This window comes from Leptonotus elevatus, chromosome 14, assembly GCF_054856555.1.
Source record: "Leptonotus elevatus isolate MCC_2025b chromosome 14, RoL_Lele_1.0, whole genome shotgun sequence".
Taxonomy (NCBI): Eukaryota; Metazoa; Chordata; class Actinopteri; order Syngnathiformes; family Syngnathidae; genus Leptonotus; species Leptonotus elevatus.
Genome location: NC_141252.1, coordinates 17,168,378 through 17,193,384, shown reverse-complemented (window position 1 = coordinate 17,193,384; position 25,007 = coordinate 17,168,378). Strand labels below are relative to the sequence as shown.

The window sequence follows — 25,007 nt, the reverse complement described above, 5'->3', positions numbered from 1 at the left end:
ATTGATACAAAGGTTGCTATAATTTTTGTTTATTTGAACACTATTGGCAAAACAGCCTAATTGAGATTAAAAAAATAGGCAGCCTGCAATCAGAGAGGAGCATTGGAGCACAGATATGGATAATAAGGAATAATATCCGGGTTATGTTCGTATCCGGAGAAAATTAATTATCTGTACCGGATAATCGTGTTGTACGGATATCAGGCTCATCCCTACAAGACAGCATTTCCTTTTTATATTACGCAATACTCTGTAAAGAGACTGAGGGTGTGCTTTGCATCGGAGCACATCGTGAGTACAGTATAAAAGAAAGCGGTATGCATTGTTTACATTTTTATATTCTGCTCCCATAAAGAGTTTTCCGGTTACCTTTTTTCAACAGTTAAGAATAGGGACTACCGCCACCGATGGTATGAAGGGCTATTCCTTCTCACGCATGCCCAGAATATATATATATATATATATATATATATATATATATATTACTATAATAGTCGGCGTAACTGCCTGTTTGTTGCAGTGTGTTTTTCCGTTATTCTTCTGGCGCAACGTGCCAACGGTCAGGCAGATTCCACAGGCAGTAGCTGTCGCTCACATTGGCCTACTAATAATACTTAATCATTTGCATGGATGTAGCTAAGCATTTGTAACTTGTTCCAGGAAATTTTTTGATGTGCACAAGTGGCACAAGGGTGTGAAAATTGAACGAGTAGTTTTGAGAATTTCAGTTCTGATTGGAAAAATGTACCAAAGAACCTATAAACACATGCCCTACATTTTTGTTGCTTCTGTGAACAATGTTGAGGAATCTGGCCAATACATACAGCAGAACACCATTGACCAAATTAACTAACCAATGATATATCAAAGAACACAAAACAAACATGCATGTTTTTATTACAAGTTCCAATATGTACACAGTAAATTCTGTAGAGTAAATTTGTCTCTATTTAGAGTAAATTTGACTATCTAGAGTGGGAACAAGTAGACTCTGTTTTAGAGTAGGCTAATATTTACACTTGGAAGAGAGTAAAATAAAGAATTGAAAATAAAATAAAAGTCACTCAAGGGTTGAGGAACAAACTCATGACCTTCAGCTTGGGAGACTGCCACACTACCACCTGAGTTATGCCCCTCCTACTGTTTGCTTATCTTCAAGGAGACCAAAAACATAATTTTTCGGAAGATTCCAACTGACACGAGTGGTATAGTAACACGCAGCTCCTGCTGCGTGTTACTGCTGCGAGTAGATCAGCTGTCTCCCAGCTGCGAGTAGATCAGCTGTCTCCCAAGCTGAGAGTTGTGAGTTCGTTCCTCAACGCTTGAGTCACTTTTTCCCCCCAACTCTTTATTTTACTCTCTTCCAAGTGTAAATATTACTCTGAAACTGAGTGTATTATGTCCCACTCTAAATAGAGTCAAATTTACTCTACATAATTTATTGTGTAGTTATACAGGTATTATGTAAACATTTTCAACAAATAATAACAGGGTCCTCCTACCTGTATGTGCCAGTTTCAGGGACCTGCCACATTTGAATGCCTTTGAAGGGCCCGCGGGTGCCCACCGTCACATTGATTTTGCTGCTCCTATAAGAATTGAGGCACTGGGAGGGAGTTGGACCTTCTGAGCCGCCAGCACCACAGGTGTTAAAAATCCATTTTTTGGCTGAACACCAGGGAGAAAGAATAGCATTTAGTCTCGGCAGACATATTGTATCGAGATAGAGAGACCAAGAGACAGGAATATACTGTGAATGTAAGTAGTACCTCACACGTTTGTCTTTCTATTCTAAATCACACATGCATGATATGAAACCAGTTATTCCAAGTTGAGGATGTGAAACGTAAAAGTTAAGTTAGTGTTATGAGCGTCCACTTATGTAATATAAACAATGTAAGCAGGTGCCCCATGTGTCACAACTAATTAGCGGTTTTACTGAAATTAGCGTGAGAATAATTTCATCATTTGGACAACAGAGGGACTTCATGCTGCAGAGGCACAGCCCGATTTACTAGAGCAAACAAGCACCAGCTCAAGTCAAATTCAATTCTGCAGTTTCCCACAATAGCAACCCTGGTGACGTCTGACTTGTTGCACAGTGTGACTGTCAGAGTTTGCCATTAAATACAATAGAGCTCAACATCTATTTGATTACTTTTGTACTGCAGAATGTGGCAGGTTACCTAACGCCGCAGGTTACATCCTGCAACATGGACCTACAAAGGATGATTTTATTTTTATTTTTAAGACTGAACAACTGATTTAAGTCTGGGAAATGAAGTACACTATGCATTATTTTAAACACGTGTTTGTGTTCATAATTACCTCAGTTAAACAAAATCAGTTTTTTTTTAACCAAGATATAAAAGTAAATGAAGCTAGTCCGGTATGGCAGAAATCTGAATGGATTACATTTTAAGCATCTTTTTATAACTGAGAAACAAACCAAAGTCCATGCTTCAATTTTCCCACACACTTAGAGCCTGGCTCAGTGTTTTCAATCTCCACAAAGGAGAAGTGCTCATTATCTAGATTTTGAATATTTAAGAGAAATTGGTGATATTGTGTATGTGGAAGAAGTTTTAGATCTTTGAGTTCATCGCATAAAAAAATGGGAGCAAAAACAAAAGTGTTGCGTTTATATTTTTGCTATATGCAAACACCACCGTGCCTACTGAATTCCTGTTCACAAATTGTGAAACAAAAGACCAAATCCATTCTAAAGAAGCAATATAAATGAAATCTTAAGTCATAGTTCACTGTCTGCACCTTAACAAAGTCCACTTAGCCCCGGCTATGGAGGCTATTTGTCACTAGATGCTATTATAAACTAGATGGACCAGAGCTGGCACAGTAGGGACGGATCTGCATAAAAATCAAGCATGGGACTCAAATTAATTACAAAAGCTGGATTTGCATGACATTGCTTGTTTTTGTTCCCCTAAACACTAAACCCAAAATAACAACTAACTGTTAGATATGTACACAATGAAGCATTTCAGCTTCTCAACTAATAAGCAGCGAGATAATGGCAAAACCTGCCTCTGCGTGAAGCGGAAGGGGAGCAACATCTGCTTGTAGAGCAAGTTGAAAGAGCCAATTGGATTGTTTCAAACACAAGTCGATCTATTTGATTTGGAGCCAGTTTTCATCTAATCCACAGTGCTTGGATGTGTTGTCTGATCTTGCGTGAGCGGAACTTGAACACCTTGATATGAAAATGTGTTACAGGTTCAAAGAAGAGCACGCTCGTACACCCTTCCTCTCTTTTACAGATGATCACTTTTGGAAACGTTATATTTTGTATCAAATGCTTATCTCTGTCACATGCTCACCCATGTGCACACCCACCTGCGAGAGCTCATATTGAGGTTAGTGATGCATTCCCATCGCTGCAGAGTGAACCACCACAATCGCGGATGACTTTTTCAGTAAAAAGCAAACGATGAGTCAGTTATGAACAGAAGAGGAGGTGAAAAGTGAACGCGTCTTTTGCCAGGATGGCGTAGCATGGATGTAGATAAGAAGGAAATGCCTAAGAGGAAAGGGTGTGCAGGTGAAGTTGGGGTGGATGAAAAATAGCGAAAGGAGAACAGAGTGGGATCAGAGGCAGCTGACAGAAAGACATGGCGGTTTGGTGAAGGGGCAGGCACACACCTGAACTCACAAAGTGTCAATAAATAAAACCTCTTAGCTATGGGAAAGAAAATGAAACATAAAAGAGTGTTGAGATATGTTGGCAGGGAAAGATGAAGGAGAGAGTAGACAAGAGGCGTTTTGTTGGGGTTAATCGCAAAGCGTGTCAAGGGACGAGAGGATTGACAGCCTGGCAGAGTTAAAATCCCCATCAGCCCCAGCACATGGAAGAGCGTCAAGCCCACAAGGGGAGACAGCAGACACCCGGCGAATGTTAAGCGCTCTTGGCTGTCATCGAAACAGTTCAACATCTTTGCCCTCTACACTTACTATCTATGATAACGACAAGGGCAAGAGGAGTGACGATTTCACTAAGTAGCTTTTATTGTAAGTGAAATGTTCTTCTTTTTTTTTTTTTTTTTTTAAATGTCACACATATAAAGTGAATACTAACGTGCGGCTCCGTTGCAGCTCAAACTCGTGATACATCCTCACAGCAGGTAAGCAGGTCAAAACATGAATGTATGATTTCCCTCCAATGAAACATGTCAGCAGCTTATGTTCAAGACTGACAAGTCACTGCGCAAGAAGCATCCCAAATTAGCATATTTCTATTTGGCACTGCTTCTGACCATCTATGCCTGTTCAGCAGATTGAATACTACATGCCGAATTGGCTGCATGCAGAGATGATTCACAGGCTGCTACAGCAATCCGTGATTTACTGAAACGTATCTTTTTACTGATCTCATTAAACTACCAGTAGGAATCCAAGCAAGTTATTTGAAATATTTGCTTTAGATTTTCTGATGTATCTGATTTACTTTTATATAATCCCAACATACATTTATAGAACATGTGGAGTTAGGTGGTCTGATGTATAAAGCTATGGAACCAAATCAACTATTCCCCCAAAATGGCACAAACTCGGGTGGTTAAACAGCTATTGTGTGATTTCCCGCAATACCTCATCAAATCTCGTGAGACTACGTTCAGCCCTTTGAGATGTAAATGAGTCATTTTCACTCGTATTTTGTTTATTTTTTGGCTTTTTGTTGTTATGTCTCCACTTATGGGCACCTGTGATGGCAAAGTGGTAACTTATCATAACAGAAATGCATATGAAAATTAGAAAAGTCTATAGTTGCTTAGTACACTTTGAGCAATACAGTACATTAAACAAATTATACATATAAATTAATTCCATCAACAGATGGAATCATCATTTACTGTATATAGCACTTTTCCACCTTACAAGGCTCTCAAACCACTTTACATTTGACTAATCAATCACCTACACCTACACACAGCATCAGGAGCACCTGGGGGTTCACTATCTTGCTCAAGGATACTTTGATACGGTCACAATGGCTTGGGATCGAACCCACAACCTCTGGGTTGGGAGATGACCACACTATCACTGAGCTAGGCCGCCCCGACTGTATGACTGTAAATGGCCTGCAGTCAATAGACAAATTATAATGGTTCGACAGCATAAAAAATGCCAGCGAAATAGGTGGAATGAAAGACGGCGGTGACAACTTTTCCATTTTATCAGAACATATATTCTATTCAGCACTTCGGTCACCTTTATCTATTGAACCACACTCCAGGTAGTTAGTAGATCAGTTCCCACATCTGTTTGCGTAATCAATTTATTTTTGCTTCCGTTTCGAACACACAAACCTTAAGTAAATAATGCTCTTAATCAACAGGGTTTGTACAATATGTCAAACAAGTTTGAAACTGAAGCCTCAGTACACAACAAAATCAATTGTCTGGGCTGGAACAAAGCTTGAAAGCTATAAAAGCTTTTTCTTCTGCCCAGGACAGAAAATATGATGTAGATTACTTTGATTACAATCACATGCAAACATTTTCCTGGGCTCATTGCCAGTTGTATATGAAAAGCATTCTGAAACCCTCACATTCACTCCACATTTATTTAAGTGCAGGATGCTTTGTGTTAAATGAATTCAGAGAAACATGTTTACCACCCGAGGCTGTAAAAGATTTCCCATCCAGTTTACCAGGAGAAGAGTAACGGCTCACTTTTTTCTTTTCAAGTGAGTCCGGTGCTTGGAAGTTTGCTGGCTAAGGAAATGTGTTTTAGAGAAGGTTTGATAAGACTAACATAAATGTATGACTTTCGATATAGAAGTATGCTTGTTGTTTCCCTACTGAAGGCGGGAAGTAAGAGAGCGTGAGCGGGAAAATGTCAAGTCTGTGTAACCGTCTCCATTGACATTCTCCGGAGACAAATTGAAGGATTTTACACTTCGTAACTGCCCGTCCTGCTCCATTTATCGCCAAAGGAGATCTCTACAGGACTCCTCCTGTTGCAGGCTGGGTGCAAACCAGTGGGTGGAGCGCTTACTTTATTACAGTCTGCGAGTCATGTCACACGCAATGCAGAGAGGAATTGTGAACCAGTGCATGCGTGCATGTGTGGGTGTAGGAGGTAAAGTCTGAGACAAAGAAAGACAAGACAGAGAAACACTCCGGCATGAATAGCTTCCATCAAACTGTAAAATAGCCTCGTCTCATACAAATTCACACTTACAGTAATCTCTAGTTGGGGAGTTCATCAGTGGAATCCCAATGGATGGGGTTGTGGGAGAGATTGGGGGTCCGATGGGTAACCTTGTGGTGCTACTGGCCACCGGTGGAGACTCTCCATTTGCTGAAATGAAATGTAACATTTTATCATGAGAATATTGCATTTCTAACTCCATGTGCACCAGTGAAATCTAGTTATCATATAACAATAGAATATACAAGTAAGCAGACTACCAGCTAACCCTTTACTGCCATTGAATATGTGGAATGCAGCAAGGGTTTCATTTGGCCATAAAGAAGACAGGGAATGCATACATCCAATTTTCTCACAGCGAATGGGTAAGCACATTCAGTCTGGCTCTTTTGCAGCAATCCATCAAGCCTCCAGCCCCAGCCGCATTTCCAGGACTCAGATCATATGCTCCTGGCACCTTGATCTCATCCTGCTTAAACTCTCTCCCGGGGTGAAGTTTTCTTGGCAAAAGGGCGCCTGATTGGCTATTACTGCACAAGATAGAGGAACTTCTATCCCCCAAAAGATGTTAAAGTAGGGGTGACTAATTGTAGTTGCTGTGGTTGGAAGCTGGCCTGGAAAATTGTCACCTGTCCCCATTCTGTATGTCTCAATGTGTAGAAAAGATGAGTTTTTATGGCTGCTTAGCTGAAAGCTAGTAGAAATGAGTCACTCGTGGTGATGACGTCAGCATTGCATTCAGTGACATGACATGACATTGAACTTGTTGACAAACTTCCATCAGCTCGTGTGACAGCAAGATATATACACACCAGTGATAGGAAAACGAAGCTTCATGGAGCACTTGCAATATAATATATATTTTTCTCCTCTCTATGGTGCTCTTGGTTTAAAGATATAGGTCAGTGCAACATTTCTCAACCCTGGTCTTCAGGGCACACTATCCAGCCTGTTTTCCATGTCTCCCGATTCCAACGCAGGTGAGGATCGTATTCAGGCTTCTCCGGGGCTTGCTGATGAGCCCGAGGACCAAGGTTGAGAAACACTGGACTAGTGCAATGTAAATTGATAAAATTTCCACTCATCTTTAAACTAAGAGCGCATTCTAGAGGAGAAAAAAATGATCACAAGTGCTTCATGAAGCTTCATTTTCCCATCAGTGACACAGTACAATGTAATAATATTACAGTATACGTATGTGTAGGCAGGGCTCTAAATTAACACCTGCCAACCCGCCAAATGCGGGTGGTAATAATTATTTACTAGCCAATTTGGCTGGTAATGCAAATTTCAAGACTCAAAGTAAGCTACAAGATGTGCAGTTGTGTGCTCTTTTGCGGAAAACGAATTCTGAAAATGTAATTTGCGCACAGTTAGCGGCACTATTGTTGTCAGACCTCAAAGGTGTCTTGACCGCTGAAATGTGTAGTGACCTATTTTGGAGGTGCTGCGGGAAGCGTGTCACGATGTGTCTTCCTTCTGGACATTCACAATGAACATATTAGCATTTTAGCCCACCTCCCTCGCCTGGAACTCTTTAACAAGAGTGACATTAATCAAAATAACAGTAGAGATTTGCGAAAAATGGCCGCCTTGAGGCGCGATTTGTTGACAATTCTGTCCCACCAAGAACTATTAACATCGCGACTCCACAAGCACCATATGAGAGCGATAAAGAAAAGACACCGGTTAGTCATAGCGACACACTTGCCTAGCGTAATTAAAAGCGCCAACAATTGTATTTCTCTTATTTCACGAGTGCTAAACACGTGAAATGTGTTGAAAGAAATATGCAGTCTCGGCAAATCGAGACGAGGTCTGTTGGGAACAACGAACAAATTAAGGTGAGAAACGGTACGCAGCTGTATAACATTTGTATGTGAATGATGCAAGCCTAGAGTTGGGCAGTTTTCTGACGTAAATTAATCATTAAACTTGTCTTTAAATGTGTAGAATTATAAACTGAAGATATATCACCATACTCTCTTAATTGAAAGCGTACAAAAGTATGTTGAGTTGGAGAAGATGTTTTGAAACCCTCACGCCATTGGAAAAAAAGAGCAGGCCTTGGCTTTCACAGACTGTATGGATGTGGGAGTAAGTAAATTAACTTTACTATATGTTTCAGAATCAGTGTATTTAATATGACATAACATGCTGCCATAAACATAATGTTATGTTTAGAGGTTTAAAAAAAAAACATCTGGGAAGATTTTTACTGGGGAAAAAAATTGGCTGGTGGAATTTTTTGGGGCTAGTAACTTTAGAGAGTCTAAAGCCACGTTGTCTCGTCATCAAACAAGTAAATTTAGAGCCCTGTGTGTAGGGGTGGTGATCCTGTGTCGTCCAAACCACACCATGCAGACTTCAAACCCACCGCGTCACTGGCTGGGAGTGGAGTGACAAAGTTTTTTGTTGGACAACACTCAAGTTACAATAACATTAGCATTGATGAAATATACATATTGTAATGTTTAAGATGAATAATGCAGTCATATTATACAGTATTTGGTGTAGAGATGTTCAATACCAATTTTTTCCCCAGAGCGATACCAGTACAAGTACTCAACTCTTGAGTAGTCACTGAAACCAATTACTGATACCACTAGTACTTTTAATACTCTACATACAATGTTCCTGTCGCGAGTACCGATACAAAGGCTGGGAAATAAATTGAATTATTTCGATTAAACGTCATATTGAAAATTGAATCGTTGAAAATTTGCTAAATCGTGAAATCAAATTTTGTCTTATGGAGTATTAAAAGCTGTTGTTCTTATGTTCAGTTACATCCAGATGTGTTGAGAGTGAGTAGAGAGATGAGTTGTAATTTTGCTAACTATGAATGTTAAGTTATGTTAAAACTAATTTAGAATCAGTATACATTATTGTTGTCTGAACATTTTGCACAGGAATTCTTTTTGAATGAATGAAACCTTTAAATAAACGTTTGTTGGTTTATTAGATTAAAATCAATTAAAATCGTAATCGTCCTGAATTACTGAAAATATCGAGATTGTATTTTTTGGCCATATCGCCCAGCCCAAACCGATACCTTGAAATAAAGCCCTGTATTGGCTCAATACCAATAACTTGTATCGATACTCACTCATCCCTAATTTGGTGGCACAGTGGTGAATGCGGTTAGCATGTCCGCCTCACAGTGAAAGCATTAAGGGTTGGAAACTTTGGTCTTCCTGTGTGGCTTTTCCCCAGGCAGACTGGTGACCAAAACTGGAATCTTCCCCGCTATGTTAGAGACCATTACATCAGGTGAGCTGTGGTTGTCAAGGCAATGGCTGAGCTGCTATTCACCTTAACAAATCAGTGTGGCCCATGCAAATTATTCTCAAGGTAAATATATTCCATTTAATTATTTCACAATGTTTTGCTTAGGGACTGTGTCTTGAGTATTGAGCTTGCCTTTTGGATGCAAAAGGCAACAGTCCTATCATTTGCGATACTGTATGTAGGAAATATATGGCACACACATCTGGTTACATTTACAGCTTTAGTAAGAGAAGAATGCCAACGGACACAATGCTGCTCTCATTGAGCACCAGTAAAGACCAATGTGCTCAAAGTAGATATGAAAAGTATGTAACCTGCTATGAACAACTCAAGCTGGACATTTCTTATACGAAAGCTTCCAAGTTTTCCTAAAAAGACAAATAAGCAGCATGTGATGAGTAAAAAGTTCCTTTGCTGCATATTGTTGTAATCGCTTCACTTCCATTTGTTGTCATTTAACCATGTGGCCATTAACAAAGTCAGGATAATCAAGAAGACACAGTACATTCATATTTGACATCTGCATTGTGCAATTTGCCTACTTGATGAGGGTGGGGTAGGGCTCGATAGCTTCTCGATCAGTCGGGTGTTTTTTCATTGGCCTATGATTTAAAATTATAAACTCTGTCTTGCAACAACTGGCCAGGCAAAAATGCATGTAAAGTGTAAAATATTTGATGGCTAATTTATTTTGTCTGTGTCATATATAACATTGAAAATTAAATTGGAATTCAAAGGAGCTTAACAGTGTTCTTGCAATGTAAGATTATGTAATATAAAACCTGCAAGAACTTTCACTTTTTCCTATATGCAAACAACTGAATATAAATAAATTGTTTGAAACTGTGTGTGTGTGTATATATATATATATATATATATATATATATATATATATATATATATATATATATATATATATATATATATATATATATATATATATATATATATATATATATATATATATATGCACCAGTTACAAAATCAATAGCTCATTCCCAACCCTGTAATCCTCAAATGAATATGATCATTTAAACCTCTGCTGCTTGATAGCGGTGCACAGATTTGATGGATCATGTACAGCATACAAGTGAACAAAATACATTTGATAGGTTGGATGAGTGCAAGCACTTTACACACCATCTCGCTGTCCCGCTGGAAGTAAGAGGCTTATATGTGTTGTTTTAACACAAGTTCAGCATTGTGTGTGTGTGTGTGCGTGTGTATGTGAGAGAGAGAATCTAGAGCAAAGTTGCTGCAAATACCTTATTATTCCGGAAATGTGAGAAAACTGTGGGATAGGTAGTGCAGGGGCATGCAGTACTTGAATGTTGCCACAGCAACTAGCAAGCAGGTTGGCGGAGTAACATGAACCAGAGGCCATGAAACAGCCGACTAAACTGTCAGTATTCATTAGGAGGGTGCCGGAAGCTACCTGAAGCCCTCCAGAAGCCAGAAATGTTTGCGTCAAACATTATTGGGGAATAACTGTATGTCACGTAGCATCTCTAGGAATAAGCTTCACTGTCGCTATGCCATCCAATATACAGTTCTGTCACATATAAAAAATACAACTGATCTCCAATATTTTAAAACGTCTGTACTGCAGTAATGTGCACTATATCTTCAATCCTCTGTCAAAAATAACATATGTGGATCTTCAGCATCTCTCATCAACTGGTTGGAGTGATGGGCAATAACATGTGACCGAGTCAAATGTAGATGCTCTGGATAAAGAGCTTGCCATCTGGAAAGTGAGCAAAGTATAGATAGATGTTCCTGCAGTGCTGCCAATCCAGAGGCCATAAAGCACAAATTGGAGTGCAAATACGTATCTCCTAGAAAATGTCATCTCTTTAAATAAAGGGCCTCTGACTCAATAAGCCAGTGTTGACAAAGGGTGATCGTGTATCTCCTGCACTCTAGAACAAACACAATATAAGCCCTAATTCACACACCTTGTCTAAGGTGATGAAGGCTTTGTTTTGATATATGACCACAGCTTTTGAAAAGCAGTCATTGTTTTCTACCTCTTTTGTTGTCCTCAATTATTTTAAACACTTCATTTAATATTAAAACTGAAGTTATTTGAAGTAGATTGAAAGCGGTTGTTATTATTTCTGCTTGATTTTTCACTTGTAAGCCATCAGGGTCATTTGCGTTCAATAAGCAAGTAGAACTACAGATATCAGGATTTGAGAAGATTTCTGTTTAAGCATGAAAAAACTACTTTTCCAAAATGAAGACATGTCCAAGTCCATCAAATTAAAATTCCTATTTGATCAAAATGGTAAATGGAGTGCACTTACATAGTGCTTTATCAACTGCCTAAAGCGCTTTACAAAGCCTCACATTAACTTACCGGTATTTGAAAGCTACATAATGAACCGGGAAGAACATTTTTGTTTCTAGGTTCAAACAGCATATTTTAACCAGAATCGCTCACTCTAGGTAGAGTCCAGTTTTGTTTTTGTGCATTTTGGTGATGTAGCTTGTAAATCCATCTTGTTGGCTAGCAGCAGCAGCAGCAGCAGCAGCTGCTAGCTAGTTGTTGAGGCCGTGTTGTCCTCCGGCTCTAGGGCTACCTTTGACATGATGAAAGACTGAGAGCGCGACAGGCTACAGCAAAGTACTGACAGAGGTGTTTATACACTGCTAGATGGGCTTTATTGACTGTACTACTTAACAGTTTTGTGTAACTCATTAGCTGGCTAACCATAACTGCTTAGACCAGCTATCTCACTCCAAATCAACGCACTGCCACACTACACATTCTAAGATTTGTCCCAATTTGAGTCAAATTCCGATTTCCTAATCACTTTACCATGCTCACTCAAATCCCAATTCAAATGACTAGTGACTAAATTTTATTTATAAATAGCCTGCTTTACTAAGCAACAATTAGACAAATGCATCCAGCTACGAAACTCCACAATTGTGTTGGCTGAGGCAGAGGAAGTCTTTACCACAACACTTTACATATGTGCATAGGAAAACCCTCCTAAACAACTTTCACGTAGTCGACACTAGTCAGCATAAGAAAGAGTAAAACTGTAAGTGTATCAGGAACTATAGTTGGAAAAAGTAGCGCTGACATTATCCACAGGACAACCTGCCGTGATCAAAACTTAATTTCATTATGCCTGTGGAGCCTCCCTACAAGCTCAGCATTGTTTTTTGTTGACTGCTAAGTGCTAATCAACTTCAATGTTGAACTCCTTCAAGCTGATTGATGTTGGCTCTAAAACATTGTTTAGTTATTCATCTGATTGGAAAATTGAAGGCTGTACCAGCAAGCAGGTGTCAACGAAGTTTGCATACGGCATTTGAATGATATGCACGTGCACATTCCTTGTTAATTAGTGCTTTGTGCATTGGTTATATTTTGTCATTTGAAAATCGATTGAGATATATGAGATGATAATAATAAAATAATTTCTGTGTATTTTGTTGGGGGGCGTTTTTTTTAAAACTTATTCTTAGTCCGCTGATCACTTTAACCTGGTGGCCTTATCTATATTCAGTGCAGAGGTGCTGCTGCATTATTATTCATGTCACATTTCAAACATATGTCTTCAGTAAGGCAGAGATGGAGGTGTCTTGCACCCTTAACCTTTTGTTCTCCAGCCAGACAGAGATGTCATCTTACTCCTGTTTCACACTTCTAAACACATTTCTAAATAAACTGTCTGTTTTATATACTGACTTTTAATGTGTTAAAAATGGTAATTCTATGCACCATTTATTTAATGCTGGTCTCTCATTTATTCACATAGTCAGTGTTTTAACAACTCGTGTGATATGTGATGCTCATTTTTGGCTCTTAATTCATTTCTCCTATGCAGCTTTTTCTAATTTAACTTTTTGAACAAATTAAAAATGACTGATGAAAGAACCTTGCTTTAACTGCCTATTTAAAGTTAACGAGCAATATTGATTCTGACGCCTGCATATCGATACGTGTATTGTAATGAGGCCCGCAACGATGTATTGCTGTATCGATTTTTTTAGCTCACCCCTAATACCAACACTAAAAATGAACAAGATCATTATCGGACTGTTAGCTCAGTAAGGATGTATTCAGACCTGTACTGTTTGGTCCGCTTTAAACGGATCAGTGTTCGTTTCCCGCGCTGATCCGGACCTTTTCTGCAGGTAACACAAACGAATCCTGGTGCGGACCAAACAAGCGGACCGAGACCCACTTTTTGAGGCGGTCTCGGTCTGGGGAAATATTGCCCGCTTGTGAATATTGTGCTAAATTCATTCATAATCATCCGTATTCTGTTTAGCCACACTGCTGTCAGCATGTTGTGGTGGGGGCGGGGCACGCGGAGCGCAACTGCTTCTCCGGTTACTGCACGCAATCGACGACGCGTTCCAAATTGTCGCGGGACCTCCGTTGAATGAGCTGCCCTTGACGCTCGCAAATATCTTGCATCTAATAACGCCACATATATGCAGAGCAGTAATGCAGCACGTCCGAATTGCATGTTTTCGTCTATTTTCGGGTTTAGTTATGCCTTCAGCCCTTGTCATTTTTGTCCAATGGGATCTCAGATTGTCACGCGGGTCAACATGATTACGCAATACATATAATTGCAAAAAGTACAGTGTGAATACGAACCGCACCAAACGGAAAAAAATAAAGTCTGCTTTTGGTCCGTACCAAACAAGTGGATAAAATACACCCTAAAATAGACGTTAGTCTTTTAACCAGATGACACGGGTTTGAGTCTGAATTTTATATTTTTTTGCTATTTAACATGGCCGATTGACTTAGGTAAACTACAATACGTAACACTTGGTCTTATTTTGGTGCATGGTAAAACGACCGATATGGTCGTTATTGTTGGAGGACTTGTTGCCACAGTCACATTAGTCCATCAAGCAATTTGATCTCAGAAATTTAGACTAGTCTTTTATTTTAAAAGAGACATTGTACTGGTCTGCAGCTAAATTTATTGGATATAAATGAATAAAGCCTGTAAAACATCATCTTGAATACTGGTCAAATTGGATAATCAAGGTTTTGGCATTAGGTCACACGGAGCCTTGAATAAAGCGAAAAAAGGTACATTTCTAATGATCGATATAATGTTTTACGTGAAATGGTTTGAAATACAAAAATAAATAAAAATCAAATATTACTCACAAGCCAGGAAGCAGTTCATACTGAAAGAGATGTTGTCAAGTGAGATAAGGGAGCCAGGCCCAGGTCCAGGTCCATCTTCTAACCCGAAAAGAAGCCAGAACCTGTGAAAGGGCAGCAGACCTTAAACAAAAACTATAACTTGTAAAAGGTTTTACAGCTCCTGCTTGAATAGAAAAAAACAAAACAAAAAATAAAACAAAAGTCACTATGTCACATTTTGGTTTTAGAAAAGAGTGCTATGGACAATTACATTTGAGTAATTTTAATTGAATTAGCTGCTGCTTTTCCTCCCAATGCAGACACTATTGTGTCCACAATTGATTTGGACATACATATACATGAATGTGATTACCTGAGTGTCTGTGGGGTGGTGTGACTGTGGATAAAGTCTTTGCGTGTGATTGCGTTTGATTGTTTGTTTATTTATTTGAAATGTTGACATTAACTATAATATCAATTCTCTGTGAGACATTTCAATCAGTCTTTTACATATCAATTACCTTCTTGATAATCTGACACTGCATTTGGGTGTACATGCTATCGGTATTGTTCTAGGGTTCTGAGTGGCGAAGTGGTACTGTCACTTACCTTCGATGCAGGTGGCGTGGGTTCGATTCCCCAACAAGGAGACCATGTTTGTATGTGTGTGAAAGGGCGTAGAAATAAAAGTAAGGCGTGCTATCGGTATTGTTCTGATTGCGGTCAGCACTTTGGGATGTACTTAAGCTCTAGAAAAGGTCACCTCGCAAAAACTAGAAGGTTCACCTGGTGGTTACGAACATGACATTTTAATTTAGAACACAAGCACCACTAACTACATAACCCACAAATAAAAAATTAATCACTCTCAGTGGAGCAGGATTATCCGTGCTCGAATGGCGAATAAACCACTAGTCAGGCAAAGAAAGATGAAATGCTTTATGTGGATTTCTTCTTTCCATTCTTCTGTCTGTTTAGCTTGAATTGATCTCCTCTTTGAGGGGAAATCAGGGACATAGCTAATTGTAAGGCAGGAAGATGCCGCGTTGAGTATTGATTTCAACAATTTATCACAGACAAGGAATATAAAAGTTAAGCCAAGATTTTGTACACATAGCACATCCATTGTGTGGATATGCGCACTGTAGTCTCTCGGGGATTAATTAATTTCATGTAGTTAAGAGAAAATTGAATAAAATGCTTTAAAATATACAGTACATTTATGAGAGAGATATAGACTAAGACGATCCTATTGGTCCAGCGGTCTATTGCCGTATAGGAACCTAAGTAGTAGCTTGTGACGTGCAGGTACAATGGAACTTGATGACTGCTTCGATCTAAAAACCAATCTGATGCTTTCAGAATGGTTCAGACACTCTGTCTTGCGATAATCACTGAGTGACACTGGTGAGTGTCGTACCAGTCAGCCAGCCCATAAAGTGGGACTGTGATGAATTTCCAGCCTCTCTCAGACGTTGATACGCTGGCAGAGTGCCACAGTTGACGCTGGTCCTTGGGGCCCGTGCTGTTCTCTGCTATCCACAAAGACAGTGTTCCATTCTGTGTACCTCCAGAACACATCCAGAACCGCACCTGTGGCAAATATACAATACAGTTAAACAATTCTTGACACATGGCAACAATAATAAGCTTTGTGATAGTTGCAGTGCCACGAGATGGATCAAATAATATGAAGAATGTGGCTTCTTGATCCAAAATTTTAAACGGTAACAATGAGAGATTGAAACAAAACCTACAGAACAAGGAAACTTGTTTCAGCCACTTGTAGCTGTGATACATGTCCTTTTACACGACCAAGGGTATGGGTGGGAACGAAGATTGCCTTTTCCCCCAGCTATCACTTCACTACAGAAGTCCGATAGTGACCTCATCACGTCTGGTGTCGCCCTTATCCCCGTGTCACTCTCCCCATACATTCTTCCCTTTCCTCCAAGCAAGAGCCCGAGATCCCTGACCTCCAATACCTGAGGCAGGACATCATTCCAAATCTTGAGGACACAATGCATCCTCTTATCCTTCCTGGTCTTTTATAAAAGTGATTTGCATGTAGATTCTTTACCAGTGGCTGCAAACTGTCCCAGCCCATGCTGAAGGTCACAACTTGATGAGGCCATCAGCATCCCAACATAAAAAAATAGCAGAACTAGAAATCCTCTACATCCTAGCTACAACTTATTGCTGGTGATGCGAACCAACGCCTTCTGAAATTATGCATGGTCAGAATAGCCAGCAGTAGAAGGCAAAACCGCCTGTTGCTACCCCCATAGACACTGTGATGGATTCTGCCCATGTCCATATAACAAAGCCCATGTGGTTCTGTTTGGGCCAAGTCCCTTGGGGTCATTCCATGCCAAATCACACAGTGGGTTTAACCATGCAGATTTAGATTTTATTTAAATTTGGTGTACTTGTTGATAGTGATGGCACAACGCTAAATCTCAAAAATTAGGTCAATAGGAGTAGGGGTTTGAGAGCTACATTGTGCTGAATTTCAATCTTCACAAAACAGGTATTGTTGGAAAGGAAAATCAACAAGAATTCGAGATTTTAGTAGCCTTGTGACCTTTTGTCTTAGTTGACCTTCAAATTTACCTTGTAGATCACGTGACTTTCAAAGTGATATATTCAATGATGATTCAATAAATATCTGAGGGTGAGAATACTCGTGCTGTCTCTATCGAATATTTTTAGAATCCATTAATCTATCGAATATTCAATTGATTAATCGACTAATTTAGATTCATTTTGAAGGTGTCCTAACATGAGCTTTGCAGCGACAAAATCCATCCTCTGAATGCCGTAATACTGTATCAAACTATTTTTGGGGTGAAATACTGCCTTATTGTACAAATACAAGCTCCACAAGATGGTCTACTGTGAGCCCAGTTTCAAACGGATGGATTTTGGTAGGCGCGGCCAAGACTCGCCTGATTCCAAACGCTTCTGTTTACAAAATGAGTTGGCCGTTGCCAAGGCTCTCCTGTCCCACCTGCTTCGGTCTAGTACACACTGTCTTAGCCTACATGCTTTTTTGCTCTTTAGTTTCAATAGATGATCGCCAAATGCCACCTTTATGTACAAAATGCCATTGCAACATTATTCTCTGTCTTGCCCGCCTCGGCAAACTCGGTTGTTGCTTCGCACATGGCAGTCAATCCACGGAGCCGGCTCACAGAAGCTTTTCGGCAGCAAGGCAAGTACCGGTCGGCGGCGGTTGACCATCACGAGAGAACCCGCTTGGACCAGCCAGTCCCCGCCTCGCTGCCGTGGCCGCCGGCTTCCGCGAGCAGCTCGGCAGCAAGGCAGGACCCGATTGGCCGGCGGTGAATGAAAGTGACCATGCCCTTTTTTGCCAAAAAAAGAAAAGAAAATTCAGCAGGCCGCTGCGCCCAAATCCATGATCTGATTGCCCTAAATTTGGAGATTTAGTGTAGTGGCATCACTTATCAACAAGTAGATCAAATTTTATTAAAAACAAAATCTGCTTGGTTAAAATTTTCTCATGTTTTGAGTTGCAGTTTCAAATCCTAGTGAGGGTAAAAAGTGGCTAGTGACACAAGACGCCTTGACAAGGATTGGGAAAAGGGAACAAAGAGAGGATGCACAACAAACAGAATAATTAAAAATAAAAACAAGTTGAAGACCTAAAGGAAGGGGTTGATTGGCTGACACTAAAGAGCATAATAGATGAGACTATGTCAAACTAATAACTAATGAGCAGCATGAGACTGACAAAAGTAAAGTCAAGAACTTCCGGAAAAAGCACAGGATTAACATTCTCTAAGTGCCAAAACCAACAAATATCTAAATATGATCAACACAAACATAGTCCAGTCCATAAACAGAAGATTATTTTCTAATCAACAGTCTAAACAAGACTGTAAAAAATCAAACCCTAAATCAGTTACGTTTGCATTTAGACTCCAGCGCCACGGTTGAAAACAGAACTTGAAGCACAGCTCACCAATTGTATGACATGACAGAGCCTGTTCCCTTAAACAGCGCCCTTTTCATTAGGTGTTTAATTTTTTACTTTTGTTTCTTTAAAGAGAGTGTTTACCACTTAAATCTGGTAATTAGAAGCACTTTAAAGAAGGCAGTTACAATTTACAAAGAGATGGTTACATAAAATTGTAAAAATTAAAAAGAAGAAGAAGAAAAAACTAACATAAATTCACGCCAAATGACTGAGCATGGCACATTTCAGACAAAAAAAATGTGAATTCCACATTACTCTTAAAATATGTCTACTTTTAAGTACAACTATGGGGGAATGAGGTCCAATGTTATATAAAGCAGCCAAATAAAAGGTGGACATAAAGATCAAACAACAACAAGCAGCTCTCTAATGATTCAGAGATAAACAGAATTCAACCAGGAATCTCAAGGGGCATGTTTTGCATCAACACCACTCCTGCATGCTTCTCCGCAAATTAATCTAATTTGGTTGTTTCCTGAAGGGATATGGTCAAACTAATCTGGCCTGAAAACACACAGGGCGTAATACAAATTAAACCGCAGGAAGTAAACAGCTTTACAGCTGGCCAACAAGCATGGGCTGCTAGCTAGCGTGTCCCTCAACAGCATTTTATTAAAGCCAAGCATATAATTCTTGTTTCATCATTTCACTGGAATAGATGCTGGGTTAATTCTGATAAGCGTGACACACAGAGGCAGCATAACCACAAAAGTGAATACAACATCTTTATGTCAAGCACTTACTTATCCATTACAGTTTGAGGTGCTTATCATCCTTTGGGAAAACAGATGGTGACTTGAAAATGCACGATTGTGGACAGTGGACATTGGGCACAACATGAAAGTAAGCTCTACTAATACCCAAAATGAATCTCGTGAATGTAGTTGTCCAGGAGCACACAGGCCAGAATGAAGAGCGCCAAGGCAGTGTTTAGAAAAAGGATTTACTGTCTTAATCTGGAATCATGCTTAATCTTTGGCTAGGTGTCAAGAGACTGTGGAAAATCTGTGATGGTGCAGCACTGCTGTCCACAAAAATCCTGCCTCTTAATCACTATGGAAGAGAAACGCGGTTCTTCGCTCATGTATTGGTTTGCTTTCTGATTAGTATTTTGTACCAAGTTGGAATTCTCTTGAGGCTTAGTTCTTGGTTGCCTTTCGTGGTCTGCATTTGCAAGTTCTTCCATGACTTTAGCACCATCTTCTCATGCCTTTGAGAACTCTCATCACCTCTTTCCAATGTAAAAAGTTCACATGGATGCAAAACAAAACGAATACTGGGCTTATTGCACAACCATAATTGTAACTTCAGGGATCCAAACTCTTCATTTACATTCTCTAGTAACATCATGGCCTACTACGAGGATCATTTCATTTAATGCGCAGGTAAGCAGAAGCAACTTTTGATTGACAAGGTCATTCTTGCTTTCTGCACCTGACTCTTCTTTCCTCCTTCAGACACAATGATAGAGAGAGACACATCAGTGCACGTTTCAAACACAACAATGTTTAGATGTCTGGGAAACCTTTCAAAAGCAATCCTGACAAGACACAACATCTCTTATGGGTTCCTGACTGCTGACCCCTGCATCTGCAATAACCCCACATAACCATCACCATGCTTGCTTCGTGCAGGTTATTCCCTTGTGACCATGTTGAAGTGCCCATGAGCAAGATATTGAACCCCTAGTTGCTCCTGCTGCATCATCAGTAGGTTAATGCAAAGTCAGTAGTCAGGTTTACATCCAATTGTTTTAATTTTTTAAAGCAAATTTACAGAAAATGCGCAAAACGGACATGCGACTTATGCCAGTTTCCATCTGTTCTTCTTTTGCGAATATTAAGAGGGCACTCTGCTGCTGTAGGTGGCAGTATACACCATAGAGATGTGATCCACCAGTACTTTAAAAGAAGAACAGGAAGTGACTGCGCCGTCTGATGACGTCGTATGAGTTTGCTTTTGTAATTCTTGATAAACTCTAAAATGCATTAATATTCGCTTCTTTAATTCCCCCAAACATACCTTACTTTATCATCCGACATTGCTTTGTGACGTGATATCCGTTCAAAACGTGCAATGTGTATCCAGTCTCGTCAGCGTTTATTTGCAAAACCTGTTGCCATAGCCAAAATTTGCATTTTAATTTTTTCGATATGCTTCAAAATCCACCCTCTCCAAGCGTAAAAACTTTTTTTTTTGCGAATTTTAGGCCTTTTTTCAAATTTCTAGCGTTTTCATTCAGTTTTATTTTCGCATTTCTTGAAATGGAAACTGGAAAACGTGGATGGAAACTCCACTAGTGTGAAGCACTTTTAATGCCTTAGGTGGAAAAGTACTATACAAGTGAAAGACCATTTACTGTTCTACCAAATTCTCAAATGAATGTAATCACCTCCTTCCCACTTCTGAAGAAGAAATAATTCATACAAACCTTTAACACAGCTTATTCTTGTTCAAAGTGACTATTTAATTGAAGCAACTGTGGGCATAAATACAGGTACATAATGTACTTTCCAATGATATTCATATTTATTGAGTAGCCCAAGTACTATACATATATCAATTACTGTACATTTAAAAGAAGAAATAACAATCCATCCATTAATGTTTTTTTTTTTAACATGCTTTTCCTTATTCAGGTTACGGTGAGCTGGAGCCTATACGTATACTAGCTGACTTTGGACAGGACGTTAGGGTACATAAAACCATTCGCACTTGCATTCTCACCTATAGATAATTTAGAGTGCTCAATTAACCAAACATGCATGTGGGAGGTGTACCAAGAAAACGAGAACAAGCACTGACAGGTAAATTCACTTTTACAGTCTTTACTTTTGCATGCATACACATTGCTAACCAATCATTATTTCTACCTCTGTGTTCAAAAGCAGTCTATAATAAGTCTTGGATTAGCTACCTCCAAGTCCAAAGTCAAACACACACGCACACCCACACACACAGCTAAACTAAGCTAAAATAAGCTAAGCTACTGCTGTCCCCTATTTGCAAGGACATCATTCTTAATTTAACATTCACAATGAAAAGCATTTAATTATGTGCTTACCGTGCATGGGGAGTTCCTTAAAGGAGGCGGAAAGAGAGGACTTCTGAGTAGTGCTGAGCGATGTTGGCCTTTGAACTGGTTCCCCTCCATGCTGAGTGTTGTACCTTTTCAACAAAAACACATCTATTACTATACAGTGCAAAACACCAATAATAAAACATGTTAGATTTGCCAAAAATGGGCTTTGTGGCCTGAGTGCAGTGGTTCTTAACTTGGATTGGATCAAAGCCCAGGGGTTCGGTGAGCAGTGTTGCCAACTCCCCAGTAAGGAAATAAGTTATTGGCTGTCCTAAAAGTCGCTAAATGACCTCATTGTCTAATTTGCATAATTGGCAATTTGCATTTAATAGTAACGGACGAAGGAGAGAGGAATAACGTTATGGGAGAGGCATAAAGTGAGTTTAAAAAACACCTTTAAGAACACAAAAAAAGTCGGTAGATTTGTTGCCAGTCGCTTTTGACAAAAAAAAAGTTGGCAACACTATCGGTAAGTCGGTCTCAGGGGTTTGGCAGAGGTCAAGACACACACTTGCTCCATTGCCTATCGGTGCTACAGGGAATTTGGTGTGCTCAGTAGTCGACTTGTGACTGTTATGATAGCATGTCAAGTGATTTCTTTATTTTAATCCCCTTATACTAACTAATGACGAATATGTGCAATATGAATTCACAATTCACATGTATAAGGAACATATGGTGTTCCACAGGGTTCTATTCAGGGGCCTCTGCTGTTTCTATATAATCTCTATAATCTATGTCATCTATAATAAAAAAATAAAAAAACAGTGGTGGTTATTTTAAAGTGCTCTATATTGAGTTGAGTTGAATGATGGGAGTTTGCATCCTTAGCTGCATGATTTGCAATGCCAAGTTGAGCATTCAAGCTATCTATCTAGCTAGCTATCTCGCAAAACTAGAGGAACACTTCCCTATTTTAAGAAAGTCACATTCTCCCTGTTCATTTTGTTCACCAGTAAACCCTATACTTCAATTTAGGGGGGGAAATCCAATTTTATTTTTCAATAAAGAAGGGTTCGATGAACGTGCATAGCAAACTGGCGGGGTTCAGTACCACCAACAAGGTTAAGAGCTACTGACTTAATGACATGGTGGTTTGATCCAAGCTCATCAAATAAAATAAATAAATAACCTTAAGACAGAAATAATATCATTCATAATTGTCACAGAAAGTCACTATATGACACCAAGCTTGGCATGAAATTTTAATGCTCTTTCCATAATTTCACCAATGTAAATATCAGATAACAAAAACACGCCTCAGCAAAACCAGCATTGTAAAAGCTCTTCTCATGGATTGCACTTGAATAAACTTAATTTTGGAGCTAATATCTCCACTGGGACTCACGAGAGATAACTTTGGACATTGGAGTTATTGCTTATTTCACATTCCATTGGACCTAGCAGTTAAAGATGTGTTCCAAGTTCTGCAGTATTGTGCTCCTCTTTAATTAGGTATCTAAGCCCAGTTTCCATCACACTGTTCAGTTTACTGACTGGTTACATTGAGTATGTTTACATGTATAGTTATGCAACAACAATAGTACAACTAAGGGCATACTCGCACAAAGCAATTATTTTTGATGTGCGTTAGCCCACTTGACATCTAAAGTCCAGTACCTTTGGCTTAGTGTTTTGATGCATACTCATTTTTGCTACACTTGGGAGAGGCGAGTTATCCGGCATCACTGGTCATATACAAAAACCAGGAACATAGACGTGTTATATAATTCATGTAATGCAATTGTTTCTTGCCAGTTAATAATGATAACTATCACACGCCCACACAGCTTGCACTTATTAATGTGATGAATATAAAAGAAGAGAACTAGCATCCAGACAGAATCCAACACATGCATGTTTACATGTCATGATTCCTGGAATCTCTACTCTGACCACTTACTAATGGTAACAACCACCGTGCACAATAGAACATGCATATGACCAACAGTGTACAACCTAAGATATTAAATCGGACAAATTGTATTATCGAGCCCCATTGTACAGTAGGGGTACCAAATTGTTAGCTGTTGGATGCCAACTCTTGTCTAAAGCTGCTTTCAGCATCTTAGCTCAGCTTTTTACTGCTTGACCTGCTGTATTATGCAAACAACAATGCATTATGCAACAGTGTGCTGTATGAAGACAGACAGCACACTGCATTTCATTCTTTCTTGTCAACTGGCTTTTTGTAATTCTTCTTCCCAGTCAGTCCTTGTGAAAAGAGCTGTGAAAGAGATTATACACTTGTCTCCTTTTTGACACAGCTGTGCTCACTATTGATGCTTTTCCACTGGCAAAAACAATATATGCGGCGCTATTGCTTGTCCTTCGTCAGTTAGTGCTCCAAGCTTGCCAAACTGATAATTTTGTGTGGATGCGTAAACCACTGTTGTTTGCTCAATGCTCGAGTAGATTCATTAATGCCCCAATTATGGTAACATTGCTAAAAAATGACCACACTTTTAATTTTGCTGTTTTCCTGATGCACTCAAACCTCTTTATCAGTTTTCACTTATTATTATTATTATTATTATTAATTTATTTTCAATATAATTTAAAATTATTTTAAAGACCTATCCCAATATAGCATTTTTTCCCCTAAAACTGAAAGAAATCAAGGGCAATTTTCTATTCTTTTAATTTATAATTTCTTGTTCCTTATGGCAAGATCGCGAGTACCGATATCTTAAAATAAGTTATCAGCACCAATATTATTAAAGTGGAAATCTAACCACCTCAACCTTAAGTGAGCAGACATGAAGCGAGCTGAGCTATGCAGTGAAAAGTGCCATTTGTTCCAACTCAGATTTGCTCTTGACCTACTGCAATAATGTGTTTTAACTGAATTGTTCAATTGTGTTACAAGACGAGGAGAAATTTGATTTAGTACTAAGTTGCTAACATTACTAATACAGCTCCAAAAAGCCACCTCAGGCTTTAATGTAAAATAAAAACAAACTCCAACCTATCTCAACTATTCAATTGGAATCGTGGCATTAAACTACATACTGAAAAAAAAAAGCATCATGACTTCAACAGACGATGTCTGGGCCACCTGAGGATGGGCAGCTCTGACTAGCAGCCTTGGCTGAAGACGGGAGTCTTCTCCAGGGGATACCCATCATTGACTGCCAACTGCACTCGTCTTCTTCAAAAGAGCAGTAGCTGCCATTGAGGAAGCGGCCTGGTGAGACACAGGAGAATATATAAGGGCAAGAGAGCAAAGACAATAATAATTATAATGGCTGAACTGTATGAAATGAGTAGACAGGCCCAGTAGGGGGGAGGAGTAAAGAGGACTGTCACAGAGGGGGTGGAGACTTGTG

The 25,007-nt window shown here is 39.4% G+C and overlaps 1 protein-coding gene across 3 annotated transcripts in view; it reads right to left on the bottom strand.

Moving 5' to 3' along the window:
- Positions 1-25,007, bottom strand: part of alk (ALK receptor tyrosine kinase) — a 365,934-nt gene that overhangs the window by 49,357 nt on the left and 291,570 nt on the right. For all 3 annotated transcript variants that reach the window (XM_086094285.1, XM_086094286.1, XM_086094287.1), the window contains 6 exons: positions 24,737-24,865; positions 21,661-21,764; positions 16,017-16,189; positions 14,618-14,718; positions 6,202-6,321; positions 1,503-1,668 (listed from right to left, as the gene is read on the bottom strand). In XM_086094285.1, the coding sequence (XP_085950411.1) occupies positions 1,503-1,668; positions 6,202-6,321; positions 14,618-14,718; positions 16,017-16,189; positions 21,661-21,764; positions 24,737-24,865 (793 nt within the window). The remainder of the gene's footprint in view (positions 1-1,502; positions 1,669-6,201; positions 6,322-14,617; positions 14,719-16,016; positions 16,190-21,660; positions 21,765-24,736; positions 24,866-25,007) is intronic.